This window comes from Protopterus annectens, chromosome 1.part1 (genome assembly GCF_019279795.1).
Source record: "Protopterus annectens isolate FY-2018-M chromosome 1.part1, PAN1.0, whole genome shotgun sequence".
Classification (NCBI taxonomy): domain Eukaryota; kingdom Metazoa; phylum Chordata; order Ceratodontiformes; family Protopteridae; genus Protopterus; species Protopterus annectens.
The window spans coordinates 425,482,318-425,504,296 of NC_056726.1; the positions used below are offsets into that span (position 1 = coordinate 425,482,318).

The following is a 21,979-nucleotide window of genomic DNA, read 5'->3' on the forward strand; positions in this document are numbered from 1 at the left end:
TAAGCACACAACCTGTGGTGACAGACCTGGGTACTCAGGTTAACAACAATCTCACGCTCAGCCATCACATCATGTAGTGGCAGTGGTCAAAAAAGCCTTTTACTTGGTTCATCTCATAAGTAAAGGGATTGCATCCAGAAAAAACAAGGTTATATACTCCTCCCTCATTAGGCCAATAATTGAGTATAACGCCCCGTTTGGTATGTACCTCTCCAAACACCTGCACCAACTGGGAAGGCCATAGAAATACCTCGCAAAGAGAATCCATTGCCTCCAACACTTGTCCTATGTGGACAGGCTCAAATCACTATCACTGTATTCAGTATCATACAGATTGCTCAGAGGTGATCTGTATCTCGCCTACAAGGCACTATCAGACCCTGTCCAACTTCAGATGCTCCGTATCAATAAGTCTAACTCCTCGTGCATTACCCTCTTGAAAGGCCTAATCTAATATGCAACATCAATAAAACCTGCTGAAGAGACAAGTTTGTCTCCTAGAGGCTGCCCCATCTCTGAAATAGACTTCCCATACATGTCAAACACTGACCCACTTCAAACAAAACTTTGATGAGCGGATGGGATGCCACAAATTTGTTTCAGGGGTTCCACCTGTGTCCCTCATTGACAGGGATGACAGGTGCTGACTGAGGTTTCTTTTTTGGGAATAAACTCTTGGCTAGGCTTGTAAGGGCCTTAGGGCCATTAGCCTAGTAACCTCCTATGATCCTATGATATACAACACATCAATATACAGATAACTGTAAATAGTGACAACCATTGTCATCAATTATTGGAGACTACAGTGTTGCTATTTGGAATATGGGCAAGGAAATAATACATTATAATCAGACTTTTACAAATTGTAATAAGTATCACTACATGAAACAAGAGAGTTGTAAACTATATAAACTAGGACACATTCAGTATAACTGATTGTATGCTACTCTAACTAAAGTTAATCCAGCAAAATCTACAAAAGCACATTAAAGATACCAGGAATGCTAATTAAAGGAAAATGCACCAACTTATACTTTACTCAAAGGGGCTAGACCTATCAACAGAAATACATTGCTGCATTCAAATATCAACAAGATGTTAGGAATGTGAGTCACAGTAGTAAACAGAGTATCAATAGCACAGTTGTTTAGGTATAAACCAGCAACAAGCTCCGCTCAAGGCGAATCTATTACATAGCAGCACTTTTGAGTACAGTTATTCATGGATTTCAATAGTTATATCTAGGACCTTGGTGTGGTGTTCAAAGATGCAAATTAACTAGAAGTGTTATACAACCCAGAGCAAATATCTGATAAAAAAAATCTTTGCAAGCACGCTGCTTGGGGACACTCAGACCAGGTAAATGAGGCATTTAAAAATGGCACCTGTGGGTTCACCAAGATTAAGTAAACTCCATGTGGAAGAAGGGTAGATGGGAAGGGGGGCAGTCTCCAGAAGGAGGGGTGTAATTTAATACATAGTAGAGACTTGTGCCCAATCCCGCGTAGGTGAGAATATCCAAGAAAAACAGTTTCCTGGCCAGAAATCATCAAGGTAAGTGAAATTAAGGTCTGGAATCCAACCAACGGAACACTAGGTGGGAGTAAACAGAAAAACACTCTTGCACTGTAAAACATTAATGTATGGGAGAGATGAGATAAGTATCCTGATTATTCAGAGGTATTCTACAGGTCTAACATGTCATTTTATGAGGAATTAGAAACAGCAGAGTATGTTTTCTTAACACATGAAAGGGTTAAAAATTTATGTGAAATAATAATAGAAAATAAAATTGTGAAAGAATTACAAGATTATAAACAGATAAACATGGATATGATTGAATATGGATTTTATGGGAAATGTAATCGAAATTTGGATATAAAAATGTTTTGTACTGTATGGATATTGCTTGAAAGACTGAATGGGATTATGTTCAATGGAAAGTAGATATTACCAAACATAACAGGGAAAATCAAATGGCGGTGATGGAAAAAAGAGTGGAGGTCTATACAAATGAAAAATTTTGTTAGTGATGGAGGAATGTAAATTTAATGTAATTTTTTGTAAATATGTAAATTGTATATAGTTGTATAATAAAAGACACGTAATCTTTTTGATAGCAAAACCAAAAGAAAAAAGATCACCTGTGGTACTGGTATATCCACTTCACATCCAAGGCCTCTGTGTACATCCATAATTTGAGTCACAGGACAAACACTGACAAAAACAGAATCTGAGATTCAAGGTATCGGAGTCACAAGAAGCCTTCACTTCTTTGTTTGTTGAACAATCAGAACACTCACTTGAACTGCAAGGATTCAGTAAGAGTTAACAGCAACAGTTCAAAATATCCAAAGAAAATAATTAGTTTTAAAAAATCAGTTCGACTTGGTAACAAAAAAACTCAGTTTTATTCAGTCATGATAAGGTTTTTTGTCCTCAAACTGGAATTCACAATTTTTTTCATTTTTTTATTCCTTTAGGATGCTAGTTGTGTTTTTATTATGTTTTTTCTTGTCTTGTGGACTGAGGGGTTGTTGTTGATGTCATATTGTGAACACAAGGTTAATTATAGTATACTGCTTGGGATTCACTTGCATGTTCTAGCTCTGCCATCATAAGTGCTTGGCTCTTTCTAAGTGTTTGACCTATCAAGTCGGTCATGCTAATTAGCTATGTAAGTATGCTCCAGTCATGAAGATACTTTTTACTACCAGGGTTTTGAGACAACATTTTTTTTAGGATGCCAACTATGGCTGATTCTAATATTGCTTTAAAATTTGTTGTTGAATATTCCATGTGGCTAGCCTATCACGCATCACCGAATAATACCTCATTAATATGTATGTTTTATTAACCCTAATTTATGTCCTTGTTATTTTGTATAAGTATATATTTTTCATGGATAAAGATTTTTATCCAAAAGATGATCTGATGGAGCCCAGTTTGTGGATGAATGCGCTTAACATGATTAAATAAAACTGTGTTTTTTTGGTGAGCTAGTCTACTCGATTTTTATTTTTATGTTTTAAAATTAAGTATTTTCTTTTGAAGTTTTGGACTACTGTTAACCCCTTACTGAATGCTCAATTTCTAAGTTATTGTTTTGATTGAGCAATGGACGAAGAAGTAAAGGCCATTTTCTGCTCATTCTGATAGATGCCATTGTTTCTTTTACATCCACCTGACTGGCTATCACTAACTCAACCAGATGGGACCTCAGTTTAACATCTGTTCTGAGTTTGCAGTGCTTTTTCAAGTTGTTTCTGTCTTCCGCCTATGCATTTAAATCCGTTTCTTTTAGGGCTCTCTCATTTTTTCTGCAGTTTACTCGGTCTCCTCTGAATTTGATCCTGCATCTATACACTGATTTGGGTTTTACAGTTTCCATTGTTATTTTTTTCTAAGCACTTAAGTGGATTAATTAGCAGCGCTCATCTAATTCTTGTACTTTTATGTGGAGTCTGCATGTCCTCCCCACGGTCAAGTGGCATTCAAAAGACATGCGTAGAATGGGTGTGCCTTTGTTGAAGGTTGGGCATCGAGCTGGCACCTCGGCACCTGTGAAAAAATCTACTGCTAATCATTAGCGGACCGGAGTTCCGCTGTGGTGACCCCTAACCAGGAAAAGCCAAAAGAAGAAGTCACTTTTCAAACTTAAAACAAAAAGCCAGCTTTAGCCAGCTGTTGGAGTTATAACTAGAGGTTGTGGTAATTAAGCCCAGATGGAATGAGAGATTTCTGTAGTTCTGGGAAGATAACCACTGTTGGATAAAGCTTTAACCTACCTCTACCGTCCTCACATTTTATATTACATGAGCAGTGAGCCATCTTTGTCTTTAAGTTTCTTGGAAGATGAAAAGCTGTCTTCAAGCTAAAACCAAACGAAACATTTAGACTCTATTTTGCATTCAGGGAAGTACAGTTAAATTACTGCACTTATCTTACCATTTAAATCAAGTTTGTTTCCCAGTCACCAAACCTTTCCCCCATTGTGCTTTTAAACATGGATGCCTTTGAGTTTCCCATGGCTTCTATTTATCTTGCCATGTATGCTCCACCCATTCTCATCTCTTCTTTTCATCTTACTGAGCACTGACAAATGAAACTGTGAAGTCTCCAATTAATATATTATCTGGCTCTTATTACAAATTGAATTAGCACTTACAGCCACCTTCATTCTGATACATTTATTTCTGCCACTTGTTTCATTTTGTATAAAAGTTTTTCTGAGACCTTAGTCTTATAGTTTTATTTGCAGATGTGGGAGAATGTTGAATTACTGCAAGATCTGAGCATTGTTTATACATTATACTGCACTTCTACCTTCATAAATAGAATTACTTATAGGTTCATAGGTAGGTACTAGGCCATCTGCCCGAGGCCATTTAAAAGCCTAGCCAGAGTGTGTCGGCTTTCGCCACCCCATTGATTAATTAACTGATCCTCTGTCAAGCAGAGCCAATGAAGTGATCCCCAGGGGTGTATTTTCTGTTACCCATCCACTTATCAAGGTTTCTCTTGAAGAGTGTTAGTGAGGGGCTCTGCCTGATGTAATTTGGAATTTTGTTCCAAAGCATGGGGAGTCTCTGTGACAGGAATCTATCCCTCCAGCATGTTCTGTTTATTGTTGTGGCGAGGTTTAGCTCACTAGAGCGTGTGGCTCGCAGTGACTTGGATTTCTTTAGGTGGAGCATGTTCATCAATTTTGATTTGGACATGGCTTTGTAAGTCAGGCAGAGATCACCTCTGAGTAAGCGATATGCCACTGAGTACAGCCGGAACTTTTTCAGTCGGGCTGCATAGGACATATGTTTGAGGCCAGTAATCCTCTTGGTGAGGTTCTTTTGTGGTCTTTCCAGCTGTTGGAAGTGTCTTGTGAGGTACATCCCAAATGCGGCATTGTACTCTATGATGGGTCTAATGAGTGACGAGTAGAGGGGCACTATAACCTCTTTATTTCTAGATGCGAACCCTTTAGTAATTAGATGGGCCACATAGAAGGATTTCCTAACTACTTTGGCAATATGATTGTCAAAGGAGAGATTACTATATACCTGGGTCCCCAGATCTCTTATTACCTCTTCTGTATTAAGGGGGGCTGCCACCTATGTCGTAATTCGTGGGTGTTTTGATTTTCCCAAATGGGATGACTATGCATTTTTTGGCATTTAACTTGAGGCCATGACTTTGACACCAGGTGTCCATCTCAGTAAGGCCCTTTTGGAGGATGTCCGTGTCAGCCGGAGAGTCAGTTATGGCTCCCAGTTTGCAATCATCGACGAACTTGGTTAGCCATAGTCCCCCTGTGTTTGCCTGTACTTCTGAGAAGTATATGCCGCACAATAGGGGTCCCAGGACCGAGCCTTGCGGGACACCACTTGTGACTGGTTTAGAGTCGGACCTGGAGCCCTCTATTCTTACCGTGTGAGTTCTGTCTGTAAGCCATTTGGCAACCCATCTCGTGATGTAGGGGTTTATGTTCAGGCTGGTGAGGTTTTCTATAATACCCGAGTGGGGAATGGTGTCGAAAGCCTTGGCGAGGTCAGGGTAGGCTGTGTGAACCACCTTTCCCTTGTCTATGGCCTTGGTGACTGTCTCGAAGAAGTCACCCAGGTTTAGTAGGCATGATCTGCCCTTAACAAAGCCGAACTGGGTCGGGTCAAGTGTTTGGAGGTTTCCAATGTCTTTGTTAATGAGTTCCATGATGATGCGCTCCATAGCCTTGCAGACCAGGCTAGTCAGGCTTATGGACGATAGTTACCAGGGTCAGTTGTGGCCCCACCTTTGTGGAGAGGAGTAACCATTGCTGTGCACCATTCTGTGGGCACGTAGCCTGTGGAGAGGCTAAGGTTGAACAGTATGTTTAGGTGGGGGTTTAGTTCATTCTGTAGTTCATACAAGACGCAGCCTGGGATACCATCTGGTCCCGTTGGCACTGTGTTTTTGGCTTTTGAAAAGGCTGTTTTCACCTGTGCATCTGTGACTTTTTGGGACACTACACTTTTCCGGTATTGTTGTGGGCCCTTTTGGAGGTGGGGGGGTGAAGTTTGCACTGAATCTATCTGCCAGGATGTTGGCAGTATCAGTAGGTTCAGTATATTTTGTGCTATTTTGCACTAGTTCAGTGCATATCTGTGAGTTGCCACTTAGATTCTTAACATAGCTAAAAAAGGCTTTGTGGTTATCTTTTGAATCCTTGGCTATTTTTCTTTCAAAGTTAGCCTTGGATGATTTCATGAGGGACCTTAGTTTCTTACTGATACTGATCAGGGATGTCTTTTCTTCTTGGGATTTGCTTTTTTCCTGAACTAGTTTCCTCCTTCTATTGTATAGCCTGTTTATTGCAGGGGTCCACCAAACTGGTTTTCTTCTCTTAGAGGAGTGAGTCAGATCCATGCATCCTTGTAGGTGCTCATAGAATGCATTTGTAAAGGTTTTTGCAACTTGGGCAGCATTATCCTTTAGCGTGGGGGCTGTGAAACTTACCAGCTCTGTCTTAAGTAAGGTGAAGTTTGCTTTAGAAAAGTTTTTTACTGTGGTTTCCTTAGTTGGGGTGGGGTGTTGACATCCAGAGTGATTAGTTTATGGTCTGAGCTAACCAATGACGGGTTGACCACCGGTGTGGAACACCTGTCGCCCATGTTGGTGATAACCAGGTCCAATATGTTTTCACCTCTGGTAGGGGAATTTACCAGCTGATCCAGGGCGTTTGAGTTGATGAATTCCAGGAAGTGCTGGGCCTGGGAATTTGTACTTGAGTAGTTTTACCAGTGAATGGTAGGGTAATTTAAATTGCTCAAATATCAGGGTGTTCGGTAGGACCTTCATGTTTTCCAGTGTCTCCAGAAAGGTGGAGTGGTGGTCCTAGGTAATGGAGGGTGATCTGTAGCAGGCCACGATTTGCATTGCAGATTTGCCCGATGTTAGTTGCACATGGATGATCTCAGAGGTATCATGCTGCGCCACTAACCTGGAGGTGTAGGTATCCTTGATGAATATGGATACACCCCCTCCTTTTGTGTTTCGGTCCATGTTCTGTGGCCGAAACGTGTGGTATGAGTTGTAGCCCGGTAGTGCTGGGGTACTCTCTGGATCCTTGAACCAGGTTTCAGTTACTGCACAAATGTCGACGTTCTCCATACTGAGGAGTGCTTTGAGCATGTGCATTTTGAGATTTAAACCCCTGGTGTTGAGTAGCATAACCCTCATTTATTTTGCTGTTTACGGAGGTGGGTTTAACTTTTGAGCTTTGCCTAAAAAAGGCACTATGGGGGCAGCAAGAGCCTTGGCCAGTATTCGAAAACCTAGGGGTGACAGCCGTCTCTTGCAGTGTGGCTTGTTGGGCTGACAGACACCGAATCCCCTTTGAATGACACCAGAAGCTTAGCCAATTGTTGAAATTGATCATTATTTCTTTATACTGAGGTATTATTCTTGGTGAGGGCAGTATGCTACTCAGGGTTAGGGTCATACCAGCCTGGGCTGCATGATCAGAGAGCTCTTCCATTTCTCTTTTCATGTAGTCCAGGGAGGTACGTCTCAGGTCATTCACAGAGCAGAGAGTTAAGAGCTTTGGCAGACTAACATCTACCTGAAATTAGTGGGATGTATAAGTGAATTTAAGTACACTTTTATCTGCTCATTTGCATATAGTACTGTATTTAATTTATTTATTTGTACTGAGCATACTACGTATCTGAACTTGTAAAAGTTAACTGTATTTCAAGTCAGTCTGTGACTTTACTATTGTTGTTTCATTTGTAATTGTAGCAGAATTGCAAACTACTGCAGGATTTATGATTCATTTAGTACTGCATTTTTCCATAAGTAGTGTTACTGGTAAATCTCTGCCTGGTCTGGTATGTTAGACTGTAATTTGGATTGCAGTAGTGGCATCTTAAACTCTTTATTCTTCATATTACAGTATCTCTATTAAAATCTTAGTTATTCTGCATAGGGGTAAAATAAAATTACTGACCATGGGATGGGTAAGGCCAATCTAACACCAAATGAAATAGGTTATTTCATGCAGCAAAAGAGAAATTGGCTAGGCTTAAAATGACCTGCAATGGTAGCTAACCCAGTATTTACCTGTGAACCTATGAAGGATAACAGTCTCAGGAGTGCTGCACCCTCTAAGACTAAATTGCAGTTTCAGCAGTTTCAAAATGAATCCAATCGTCTGGAATTGGAATAGAAGTTACAACCCTGTGGTTTTCCATTACCGAAGGAGAGCATGCTGCCTGTTGAGCCAGTGACACTGGCTAACGGCCTAATGCTTTATTTTCTTCCAACAAGAGACATTGTACATTCTTAAATTCTCATGTACCTTAGCTGTGGACTGTCTTACTTTTAGCAAATTTGTGATTAGGATATGGTCCTATGCCATGACTCACCAGAACAACCACCAGCAAAGGAAGACAGATTGTACAGAAACAGTCTTAACAGGCAAGATTTGCAAAATACTTTTGAATAAATCCAACAATCATTTACCTGTCAAGCAAAAAACAAACTGCTGCTGCTTTTGCCACATTCCCTACAGGAAACGATTCAAGCTGGCAGAGAGAGGTGGAGAGATTAGGAAAGAGGTTATGCATATCTTTCAGTGTAGCAGCTTGGACAGTAACTACTTAACACACCTGACACTATATAAGAGATCTGTATCAGAATAGACAGAATACACCATTCATTTGTTAATGTTTAAAATGAACTGGGTTTACTTTGTGTGCTGAACAGTTCCCATTTAGAAGACTAAAGCAGAAATGACTGAAAACCGTAAGACTGGGATTAAAGCTGCAAAAGACTGAAAGTCAAAATTCTGAAGCAATGCTGAGTTTACAATGAAAGTAAATAGAAAACATGAATGCAGCAGAAAAAAATGAAAAAAAAAAACAAACATCTTTTTGCAGGGGAGGAGCATGCCATCATGTGCCCTATCATGTATATTCCAACTTCATGATTGCATCAGAAATATCAAACTAAGCATTAACATATTGGCTCCAAACAATATCGTTATATTTTCAAACAGTGCTGCTCAGTAAGGAAAAGAACAATGGCTGCTTGTTTCTTTTTTTTTTTTTTTTTTACAAAATGGTTGTATCTCAAGTACTGTTGCCCTCAAGTTATAAATGTGTAATCTTAGGAAGAACTCTTAATTTAGGTTTGTTGATTTATAGGATATAACTGACATCACTGTATTTTATAATAATATATAACATATGGCTGGTTTATTCCTTTTCTTCTTCACACACTCTTGTAGCAACTCTGATAGCTACTTGTAAGGAAAGGAAATTGCTGCTATATTCTTTTCACCAAACACCATTCACTTCAGGATCAAATTGCTGCTAGAGTTCATTCATTTATGAGGCAAGGATTAGGCATACTGGGAGTGGGACCATTATATTGGTAGATGGATGGGGTTCACTCTTAGACCTACGTATCCCCTGTGCATGCCTGTAACTTCAAAGGGAGTGGTATGCAGTGGACATAGCAATGTATTTGTCTACCTCTAGGTGAGCGCACAAACAGCTCTGCTTTACCTGTAGACAGTAGCTCTGCATGACCATTTTTATCCACAAGTGATTCGACCTCTGAGAGTCTGCTTAGTCATATATCCCTTATCCTTCATCCACTGATGAAGAGAAGTAGGCTCTACCCTTTCATTCCTTCCAAATCCCATCTATCTGCTCCTGTACTGGGGGCACTACTTGAACCATGGTCACCTGGGACCCAGTCAGGGTTCCAACCCTCTACATCACGGAGCCAGACAAATACTCCTATCTTTGAAGTACTTTCTCTTTTTCTTGGGTCATCAAATGAGCTTTAGTTAGCGGATATGCTACTGAGAAGTCGGAGTACATATTGGTTTCCTGCATAAATCTAAAAACAAGTTGCAAATAACATCGTACTGCCGTCCCTTTTCTATAGAGAGGAAATGTTTACTTAGTTACATCATGTACAATAATGCCAGATATGATTGTACAAAATGACTCATCACTGGTCAGTGATTTCAATCAATGATTTTGGTTTACTTTCAAAGAGGTTCATAGTCACAGTAGGATTATACGTAACATTTTGCTGTGAAATCCTAAAAGGCATCTTACGACAATTATCCTGGTTATCCCACTACAAGAAACATTTAGTCATTAAAGGACTTATCCCAGAAATTCCTTGGACAGGTCAAAATTCTGGGAATAAAATCTGCACTTGCTAATAATAGCCTCATACAAGAGCAAGATATGGATTCTCTCAGAACATTTAATAATAGTAAAATCTTTCAGGCAGATGTAAGTTTGTGAGTGCAGACATAACTCTTCACTGCACTGTTATTGTCTGACTGATCTCTTAAAATTAGATGTTTCTCTGCTACTTCATCCTACCTTCTTCTTCATCTCTTGTATTTGCTGTTACAGTTTGTGATTACTACTTTAAATGTTCATACTAAAAAAAAAAAACTAGATTTTGACTTATTCTATTCAGAAGCACAGATTTGCAACCGCAACACACATATCTGTATAATTGCTTTGCCAGTCACTTCTGAAAAGGCATTTTAACTCTGCAGTAGAGCATGTCAACAGAATGTATCTCATTTATTAACGAGGTACATTATTATTATTACTCATTTATCCAAAAGAAAACTATGTTCATGCACTACTCCTGACTAACTTCTGTTTCCCTATGTTTCTAACTCTGATACTAATGTTCACAAATACTTGAAACAATACACTCTAGACATCGTATTCTCAATTATATACATGCCAGCAATTGATTTTTGTCTTTAAATATGTTAATATTCTCGTTTTACTTTGCACATACTTCTAACATAAATTTTTATATACATTTCTCTGACAACTATGTTTAACCTATACATCAATATTTGCAGAATTACTATTACTCTGTTATTTTGTGTAAATATAAAATTTCCTTTGTGTTGTATGTTAGCTTGTTTATGTCTATGTTAATATTTTCTGTTTTATGTGGAACTTTTCTCTTCAGGCCTTCACTGAAAAAGGACTTGTGTCCAGTCGGACTTTCCCTGTAAACAAATGTAAAATAAAATAAATAATAAATAATGTAACAAATCCATTTTATGTTCAAATAGTTGCATTATTTAATATGATACTGTTATTCACAGGAAGAATTCCTAAACCTCAGGATCAAGATACTAGTGAAATAACATTACATTGTCTTTGGTTATGTTTTTATGCCTCATGCATTTGCCTGCCAGAGATGTGTTAATGATTTATAATCATTTTCCCAGGTGGAATGATTAGCTTTGATGTTTTCCCTGAAGGCTGGGACAAACGGTATAGCCTTGATGTTTTGGAAGGTGAAGGCTTCAAAACAATTTACTTCTTTGGAAATGAAACGGCACCAGTAAGTACCTTCTATGCATGTCTTCACTTATTGTCTTTAAGTCCACTTTATGTTTTCATCTTTACTGATTGTACATGAAAAGTCTGATTCAGGAAACATGTATACATGCAGTCTTTCGGATGAGGTTGTTAAACAAAACTTAAGGATATTGAAAAGAGTGGAGGGATAAAGATGACAATTGCTAATTTCTTATATTAGTAATCACCAGTGCATGGTGGATAAATCAGGATTTACCTATGATTGGTGCAGTGTACTGTACCCATGAGGATGAAGCCTGAGTGGGTAAATTTTACTAGGAGTGTAGAAATCTTGCTTCTCCCATGGTTTGGCAGTGTGATTATTAGCATTATACACGGGAATCATTTGAAAAAAAGATCACATTCATTCATTTACTGATTACCTCGTTTATCCATTCAGGATTGCAGGGAATCAGAGCCTATCCAGGCACTCAATAAGAATGAAATGGAATACTAATCCCAGACAGTATGTCAGTCTGTGATGTGATATGCACACAACACACACACTTTCACACTCACTAATGCATAGATACACACACACACACACACACACACACACACACACACACACACACACACACACACACACACACACACACACACACACACACACAGCACACAGGCACACAAATGCCATACACACCTACAGGTAGTGTACAGGATCACCATTTTTTGCCATGTGGGAGAGAACTGCAACACCTGATTAAAAAAAAAAAAACATATGCACATAGGGAAGACGTGTAGACTCCATGCATACTGGTTAAGAAACAAACCGAAGAACCAAGCACTCTGAGGCAGAAATGCTAATTACAGCGTCACTGTGTCATCCTGTCTGAAATACATATAACATCAATTGGCAATTTTCATTACTGCAATCAAAATAATATAATACATGAGTATACATAAAATACTAAAGACATTATGTATTTTTCTTTTTGATGGCCAAAGCCAGGCTTCAATATGGAAATGCATCATGTTTTCCAAGATACTGTGCCTTACTGTATAATATATAATGTTAAGTTGTCTATCTCGCATTCATTCTTGCTGGATGGGTTCGGAGCTGATCCTCGGCTCCGACTCGGCAATCTAATAAAGCTTGAGAGCTATTTACTGGCTCGAGGCCCTCCCTATATCCCACAATGCTAGGCATCAGATCCCCAGATCTCGTTTGCCGCTTCAGCTACGAGGTTGCGATTTACTTGGCTCCAGGTCGTATTAATCTTTCTTTATGTATATATATATGTATATATATATATATATATATATATATATATATATATATATATATATATATATTAAAAGTTAACTTTAGATGTTAAGTTGTCTATCTCGCCTTCATTCTTGCTGGATGGGTTCGGAGCCGACCTCGGCTCCGACTCGGCCACTCTAAAAAGCTCGAGAGTTGGTTCCACCGGCTCGAGGCTCCCCTTATATCCCACAATGCTAGGCGAGAGTTACCTCAGATCTCGTTTGCCGCTACAGCTATCGAGGTGTTGGTTTTCTACCGGTTCTTGGTAAGTGACTTTTCTTGTGCAGTTAGTCTATTAAAACCCCTTTAATTTTAATATTTTTACTTATTTCCCTTAGTTTAGAGGAATTCTTATCCCCTTTCTTAAAAATTCCTGTTTTTTTCCCTCAAGAACTTTAAGTTCTTCCCTTGGGCCTATAGGCCTTTTTTCTTCCCTAGTGAAGTGTGTGTGTTATTTTTCTTATTTAAAAAACCTAGTTAGTGGTTTATTATAATTTAAACTAGACAGTGTGTAATTAGTGTGTTTGTGACTGTGTGTGTGATTACACCTTTAGATATGTCTAAAGAAGCAAAGGTCTCCGGATTCAAGAAGTGTGATGCGTGCTGTCAGAAAATGTCTCTGACAGACGCTCACACTTCTTGTGTCTACTGTCTGGGACCTTTGCACCTGCAGGACTCCTGTGCTGTGTGCCATGGCTTCAGCCCCAGGGTCCTGCAGGAAAGAAAAAATAAGTTGATTTTAAGGGGCTTACTCAAGCCAGAGGATTCCCTTTCTGTATCTACAGGGAAGCCCTCTAAGGCATCTAGGTCTTCGGCTCCGACAACTGAGCTGAGACCTAAGGTTTCTAAACCTCTGTCTACATCGGCTCCGGCTGGAGCCGATGAGTCTCAGTCCACAGTTTCTGTGGTTCCCTCGGCTCCGGCTGGAGCCGAGGTATTAGAAATTCCCGTGTCGGCTCCGACCAGACCTTCGGAGCCGACAACTAGGAAGAGGTCCAGGTCACCATCCCTTGGCTCCGTTCATTCGGCTCCAGGATCTCCCCTGCTGTCTGAACGGAGCCAAAGATCTCACTCCTCTAGGTCATCGAGGCTGTCGGATCATGACCTTCAGAGGGTAGTGAGTCGACTTCTTAAGTCCGAGGCACTGGCCCAGATGCTTCAGAGCCCGACTCATCAGTCGATGCCTGCCTCGGTCCATCAATATATTCCTCCTTCGACTCTCTTGAGCTCGGAGCCGGGTCGCGTCGGAACCGAGACTGTGATAGCGTCGGAGCCGATACAATTGTCTTCGGCACCGTCGTCGGCTCCGATTTCTTCCTTGGAAGAATCTCGGCGCCGGACTTCCCTCGTCGGCTCCGAGGGGGTGAGTGGCATCGGACCCTTGTCCGACCCCCCTCTCCCTCTCGGTGCTTCGGTGCTGGTGAGTTCGGCTCCGACATCGGCCTCGGAGCCATCACTGTCGGTGCCGAGGGAGGTTCTTAGCTTCTCGGAGCGGGGACCTCTGGCTTTGCCTGACAGGGGTGCATTCGAGGTCATGCGGAGTGTGTTAGAGCCTGGCTCTACTCCACAGTCGGCTCCGTCCGCCCCTCCCTCTACGGTGCCTCAGGTCAAGTCGACTCACTCCCTCATCCCGGACCGCAGAGAGCCAGCTCCTCAGGAACCCCTGTGGGATTTCATCCTCTTCGAGGCCTCTCCTGATTTGGCAGAAGAGCCCCCTCGGAAGAGGAAGTGTAAGAGGAAACACATTGACTCACCTGAGTCCATCACGTCTGACACAGATTTAGATGATTCTGAGGGTTCCCCCCGTTCCCCTTCTGAAGATGTCTCATTTGCAGACATTCTAGAGATCCTGAAGCAGAGGGGAAATTGGCCAGCCTTCAACCCTTCGGAGGATGAATCTGTGTATCTTGAGGCGTTTGGCTCTCGCCCTTCCACCTCCTGGGTGTCCCCCCCCTTTGACCCCCTCATGCAGGTGGTTGCTAAGAAGGCATGGACGGCTCCTGATTCAGTGGACCCCACTCCCAGGAGACCCTCCAAGTTCATAACGGCACCAGCAGACAAACAGTTCTTAACAAAAGGAGTTTCTGTGGATGCTATGGTGGTAGCTGCTGCCACTAAGAAGGAGCTAGCTGATCCTTCAGTACCTGTCCATCCACCTAACAAGGAATCTAGGTCCATGGACAGGTACAGGAAGCGGATGTTCTCGTCAGCGACATTTACCATGCGTTTGCTGAACTACCTATGCCATTTTACTCGTCTTCAAAGGGACTTGATCAAGGAAGCGAGTGAAATGTTAAAGGACCCTACAGCTGCGGGTTTTCAAGATAAGATGAACACGCAGCTGGCTACCCTTAACTCCATAACCAACTCCTCCATGCGCCTTCTTTCTTACGCGGCTGATGGAGCGAGTAGAGCCGCAGGGACAGGTGTGGCCTTACGTAGGCATGCCTGGATGCGGCTATGCAATTTTGCGGACCCCTTCAAGACGTCTTTCACTAACTCCCTGTTTGATGGATCATCTCTCTTTGGTCCTCAAGTGAAAGAAACCTTGACTAGGTGCGAAACTGATGGCAAGACCCTTTCTGCCGTCGGAGTCCGTTTTCTACTCCTTCTAGGCCTTACCCCAAAGGCCAGAAAGGTGGAAAGATGTGGTTCCGTAAACAATCTCAAGGGACTTCGCCTGACGCACAGAGTCGTTTCCCGGCAGAGGCAGAGGCGGGAAAAACAATGGTAGGCGTCGCCCTAGGTGCAGGGGGGGTCCGCAGAACCAGGGCAATCGGGAAGCCTTCTCTGACAAGCCCTTTCAGCATCCCTGAGGTGTTGCCCGACTGCCCACCTTCGGAGGCAGTCGGGGGAAGATTGTCACTGTACCCAAAAGCCTGGCTATCCCTGACTCAAGACAAATGGGTACAGTCCATCATTTCGAAGGCTATTCTATCCCCTTTCTTCGCATTCCAAACCAATCAAAAATCCCTTCCAGATGTTCCACCGCTCAAAGGGATCTAGCGGTTTTGGAGATTTCAAAACTGCTTGCAAAAAGAGCAATTCAGCCAGTTCCAGCAGACCAGCAAGGATCCGGAATCTACTCAAGGTTCTTTTTAGTTCCAAAGAAAACAGGGGACTGGAGACCAATTTTGGATCTCAGTATCTTGAACAGATCAGTCAAGAAAACAAGATTTCGGATGGTCACGCTGCAATCCATCCTTCCCCTTTTGGGCAAAGGAAACTGGATGTGCTCTATAGACCTTCAGGATGCGTACTATCACATAAAATGAACAGACGCTCCAGAAGATTCCTCCGCTTCAGGCTGGGAACCAGTCATTTTCAGTTCAGGGCCCTGCCCTTTGGTCTCACCACTGCCCCGGTGTTTACCAAATGCATGGCAGTGGTAGCTTCTCACCTGAGACGACAAGGATTCCAGGTGTTTCCATATTTGGACGACTGGCTCCTCACAGCTCCCACCAAGCATCTCCTTCTGATGGCCAGGGATTACACTTTTCGCATTTGTCAAAAGTTAGGCATTTCAATAAATTGCGAAAAGTCTGTTTTGTCGCCTTGTCGTGCTATTACTTTCATAGGCGCAAATCTAGACACAGTAGACATGTCTGCGAGACTAACACATCAGAGAATAACAGACATTCACAAACTGGTCTCACTCCTTTTCAACAACAACAGAATCAAAGCCAGGTTAGTTCTGAAAGTGTTGGGAATTATGGCGGCCGCCATACCTCTGCTTCCATTAGCCAGATTCCACATGCGGATCCTTCAATGGATGCTCTTTACTCAATGGTCATACCAGCAACTTCCAATGTCTCACACCATTATGATCACGCAAGCGTGCAAAAATCATCTCATGTGGTAGATGTCTTCCCCTCAGCTCTTGTTGGGAAGACCCTTTGTTCCACCCCCTCCGGTTGCTACTCTGACAATGGATGCCTCCCTGATCGGGTGGGGGGGGGCATTATCAGGGCAGGACGGTCCAGGGCACATGGCAACCAAACGAATGCCACTTGCACATAAATGTTCTGGAGATGAGAGCAGTGCTTTTAGCGTTGCAAGCCCTTCAAGACTCTCTTCCCTTGGGAACGATTGCAATCCAGACAGACAATATGTCTGTAGTGTGGTACATCAACAAACAAGGCGGAACCAGGTCATACCCCTGTGTCGAGAAGCACTCAGATTGTGGCAATGGGCGATTTCTTCTCAGCGGTTTCTGATAGCAACGCACATCCCGGAAGTCCAATCAAATTGCGGACAAGTTGAGCAGAGCTATCCTCATGCCTCACGAGTGGTCTCTGAAAGACTCTGTTGTGAGAGAAATTTTTCTCAAGTGGGGTCAGCCTTGCTGCGACCTTTTTGCTACTCCCCAAAACAGCAAGTGCAGAGATTATTTCACCCTATTCCCGTTACCAGGCCAGCCCAGCAGAGACGCTCTAGTCCAAGTTTGGCCCCGGGGACTTCTGTATGCATTTCCTCCTTCCCACTAATCTCTCAAGTGATACAGAAAGCTATCGCTCAGAAGGCCTCATTGATCCTCATTGCTCCTTACTGGCCTCGACAGGTGTGGTTCCCCTTTCTACATCGATTTCTTTTGGAGCGACCGTGGAATCTGGACCTAGTTCCAGATCTTTTGATCCATCAGTCGGGTCAGTTTCATCGCTCCCTCCCCTCTCTGAACCTCACTGCTTGGTTCCTCCAGTTCCAACCTTAGCCAGGCTTCCTCAATTATCTCACTCCGTTCGAGATATTTTGATAGCTTCCCATAAATCTTCCACTCGGAAGATTTATTTGAGTAAGTGGAAACGCTTCACATATTGGGCTCAAGGAAAGGACATAGATCCTTTCACTGCTTCCATCCAATTAGTCCTTGAATTTCTAGCTGAACTCTTCCATGCAGGTTCATCTCCCTCTACTCTTAAAGTTCAATTGGCAGCTATTTCTAACTTTCATGTGGGTATTTCTGAATCTGCCTTAATGTCCCACAAGCTTTGCAAAGCCTTTTTGAAAGGAGTTTTTCTTCTCAGACCTCCTATAAGAAATCCTCCTTCTCCTTGGGACCTAAATTTAATACTTGCTTCTTTGATTCTTCCCCCTTTCGAACCTGCAGTCTCCTGTTCTTTAAAATTGCTATCATGGAGGACTCTTTTTCTGGTAGCTATTACTTCAGCTAGAAGAGTTTCAGAGCTTCAAGCACTCAGCTGTCGACCTCCTTATCTATTGTTTCATAAGGACAGAGTATCCTTACGAACTAACCCATCCTTTTTGCCTAAGGTGGTCTCGACGTCAAATCTAAATCAAAGCATTGACCTCCCTGTCTTTTTTCCAGAATATTCCAATAGGTCTGAACAAAAATTACACTGCCTGGATGTTCATCGTCAATTGAGGTACTACTTGGATAGAACAAAACAATTCAGAAAATCTGATCAGCTGTTTGTCTCCTATGCGGAAAGCAGAAAGGGACTTTCAGTTTCAAAGGTATCATTATCCAGATGGCTAACATCTTTGATTTCCCTTGTATATGAAATTAGACACCAAAACTGCCTAATAAACCTAAGGCCCATTCCACCAGAGCTTTGGCTACTTCTTTAGCCTTCCAAGACAGACTGCCTATTGACACCATTTGTGCAGCGGCTACTTGGGCTACTCCTCACACTTTCATTTCTCATTATAAGTTGGACTTAGCTTCTAGGCATAGAGCTAACTTTGGTTCCACTGTTCTCAGGAGTCTGTTCCGTTAGGCCACCCGGGACAAGGTGCTAGGCCATCCGGCAAGAATGAAGGCGAGATAGACAACTTAACATATAGAAGTTATGTTCTTACCATAACGTTCCATGTTGGTTGTCTTCTTCTCGCTTCTTCTTCGCCCCACCCTCCTTCCCCTGGGCTGGACAGACCTAGAGGAGTTGTGATTGTGACCTCTCTTTCTACCACCTCTTTCTTAGGCATATGCTGTTGTGCATATTTCCTGGTTCAGGATGTAGGTCACCCTTCTTTCTTCCTGTTGTTAGAGGTGGACTCTGTTTAGAGTTATTCTGTTATTATTATAAGCTGGGGTTAGCTTACAAACGAGATCTGAGGTAACTCTCGCCTAGCATTGTGGGATATAAGGGGAGCCTCGAGCCGGTGGAACCAACTCTCGAGCTTTTTAGAGTGGCCGAGTCGGAGCCGAGGTCGGCTCCGAACCCATCCAGCAAGAAGAAGGCGAGAAGAAGACAACTAACATGGAACGTTATGGTAAGAACATAACTTCTATTTTTTCTCGATAACCTTATGTTATATTTATAGCTTTCCGGTTAGTTAACTCTCTGTTTACTCCCTAATATTCCCTCTTAGAAACTCGTTTTAGTTAGAGAGTTTCTTCCCCCCCCCTCTTTTTTTCTCAGTGGCTAATCTCCCCTCCCTTTCCTTGTGTTAATAGGGTAGTGTTAGCTCTTTTACTTTATTACAGTTTTGTAGACTTGTATATATATTTATATATAGTTAACTGTGTAGTTGTTTAATATTGTTAGCTTAACTAGTGCGTGTGTGTGTGTGTGGTGTTCTGTGTGTTTAAGCACTAGTGACTTTTTTTCTTTGGTATCCATCATGTCTAAGGATACCAAAGTTTCAGGTTTTAAGAAGTGTGACTCGTGCTGTCAGAAGATGTCTCTGACAGACGGTCACACTTCTTGTGTTTATTGCTTGGGCCCTCTACACCTGCAGGACTCCTGCTCGGTCTGTCATGCCTTCAGCCCGAGAGTCCTGCAGGAGCATAGGAACAAGCCCATCCTGAGAGGCGTACTTAAGCCAGAAGGATCCCCAACCAAGCCTTCGTCGGGTAAATCCTCTAAGCCCGCCAAGCCGTCGGCTCCCAGTTCGGAGCCGTCGCCTGGTGGAGCACCTGCCTCCTCATTGGCTCCGGCTAGAGCCGAAACCTCTAGACCTCATTCGGCTCCGACTTTACTGTCGGAACCGTCTTCGAGCCGAAAACATTCTAGGTCCCCTTCCCTAGAATCAGTTCGCTCGGCTCCGAGGTCACCATTACTCCAATCTGAAAAAAGCCATAGGTCCCACTCATCTCGGTCTTCCAGGCTATCTGATCATGACCTAGAGAGGGTGGTCAGCAGACTCCTTAAGTCGCAGGCCCTGGCCAAAATGTTAACTAGCCCATCTCAACAGACTGTGGCTGTCCCGGTATCTACAGCAGTTCCTCCTCCGACTCCCTCCTTGTGTTCGGAGCCGGAGCCGGTTGGGGCTCAAATCTTGGTAACGTCGGAACCGATACCACACCTTTCAGCTCCTTCATTGGCTCCGATCTCTTCCTTGGTTCTGTCCTTGGAGGGATCTGGGCGCCGAGACTCCCTCATTGGCTCCGAGGGGGCGAGTGGCATCGGACCCTTGTCCGACCCCGTTCTCCCTCTCGGAGCATCGGCGCAGGTGAGCTCAGCCCCGACATCGGCCTCGGAGCCGTCCCTCTCGGTGCCGACAGGGGTTCTCGTCTCCTCAGAGCGGGGACCTTCTGCTCTGCCTGACAGGGGCACCTTCGAGGTCATGAGGAGTGTGCTGACTCCTGAGTCGGCCCCTCGATCAGCCCCTTCGGCTCCTCCCCCCATGGTGCCTGCATCGGTCTCTGTCCACCCTCCTGACCCCAAGCGTGGAGAGCAAACGCTCCAGGTTGCCCCATTGGGTGTATCTTCCTCTTTGAAGGCCTCCCCCGATCCTTCGGAGGAGCCCCCCCGGAAGAGAAAATGTAAGAGGAAACATGTCGACTCCCCCGAGTCAGTCACGTCTGATACCGACTTGGAGGATTCAGAAGGGTCCCCAAGATCCCCCTCTGAGGATGTCTCCTTTTCAGACATCCTAGAAATCCTCAAGCAGACGGGGAACTGGACTGCCCTTAACCCTTCGAAGGGCGAGTCGGTCTACCTGGATGCATTTGGTTCTCACCCTTCCACCTCCTGGGTATCTCCACCTTTCGACCCGCTAATGGAAGTGGTGGCTCGAAAGGCGTGGTCAACCCCGGACACAGTGGAACCAACTCCCTGTAGGCCCACTACATTTATTACAGCCCCACCCAACAAGCAATTTTTGACAAAGGGTGTCTCTGTTGATGCCATGGTGGTTGCAGCAGTCACAAAGAAGGAGTTGGCTGACCCTTCGGTGCCTGTCCATCCACCTAATAAAGAATCTAGGACAATGGACAGGTACGGGAAGCGGGTGTTTTCCTCAGCAACCTTCTCTATGCGGTCGCTGAATTATCTGTGCCATTTCACCCGTCTCCAAAGGGATCTTCTCAGGGAACTGGGTGATACCCTTCAGGATCCATCAGCTGCGGGGGCTCAAGATAAGATAAACTCCCAGCTGGTGACCCTTAATTCTATCGTCAACTCCTCCATGCGGCTCATTTCTTATGCAGCCGATGGGGCGAGTAGGGCCGCTGGTACAGGCGTGGCTTTGAGAAGACATGCCTGGATGCGGTTATGCAACTTTGCTGACCCCTTTAAGGCGTCCTTCACCAATACCCCCTTTGATGGTTCGGCTCTGTTTGGACCACAGGTGAAAGATACCCTTACCAGGTGTGAGCAGGAAGGCAAGACTCTCTCTGCCGTGGGAGTCCGTTTTTCCACTCCCTCTAGACCATACCCCAAGGGTCAGAAAGGTGGAAAAATGTGGTTTCGGAAACCCCAGGGAGTCGTGCCTGACACACGTGGCAAGCTTTCCTCCAGGGGCAGGGGGGGCAATAATAGACGCTGCCAGAGGGGCAGAGGGGGCCCGCAGAATCAGGGTAGCAGAGAATCGTTCTCTGACAAACCCTTTCAGCACCCCTGAGGAGCTGCCCGACTGTCCGCCTTCGGAGGCAGTCGGGGGAAGATTGTCACTGTACCCAGAAGCCTGGCAACTCCTCACACAAGACAAATGGGTACGGTCTATCATATCCGAGGGTTACAAGATTCACTTTGTCCACACCCCTGTACAAACAACTAAGTCCCTTCCAGATGTTCCACCCTGTCTAAGAGAACAGGCAGTGCTAGAAATTTCAAAACTGCTAGACAAACGGGCCATCCAGCCAGTCCCAGCAGACCAGCAAGGATCTGGAATCTACTCCAAGTTCTTTTTGGTGCCAAAAAAGACAGGGGACTGGAGACCCATTCTGGATCTCAGCAGGCTAAACAAGTCTGTTCAAAGAACAAAGTTCCGGATGGTCACGCTCCAGTCCATTCTACCCTTTTTGGGTCAGGACAATTGGATGTGCTCCATAGATCTTCAGGATGCTTACTACCATATCAAAATGAACAGGCGCTCCAGAAGGTTTCTCCACTTCCGGCTGGGAGCCAGTCACTATCAATTCAGGGCC

At 43.6% G+C, this 21,979-nt stretch overlaps 1 protein-coding gene across 1 annotated transcript in view; it reads left to right on the plus strand.

Annotated features, from left to right (window-relative positions):
* Positions 1–21,979, plus strand: part of PMM1 (phosphomannomutase 1) — a 615,734-nt gene that overhangs the window by 331,770 nt on the left and 261,985 nt on the right. Inside the window, exon 7 of the mRNA XM_044075615.1 lies at positions 11,264–11,379. Within this exon, the coding sequence (XP_043931550.1) occupies positions 11,264–11,379 (116 nt within the window). The remainder of the gene's footprint in view (positions 1–11,263; positions 11,380–21,979) is intronic.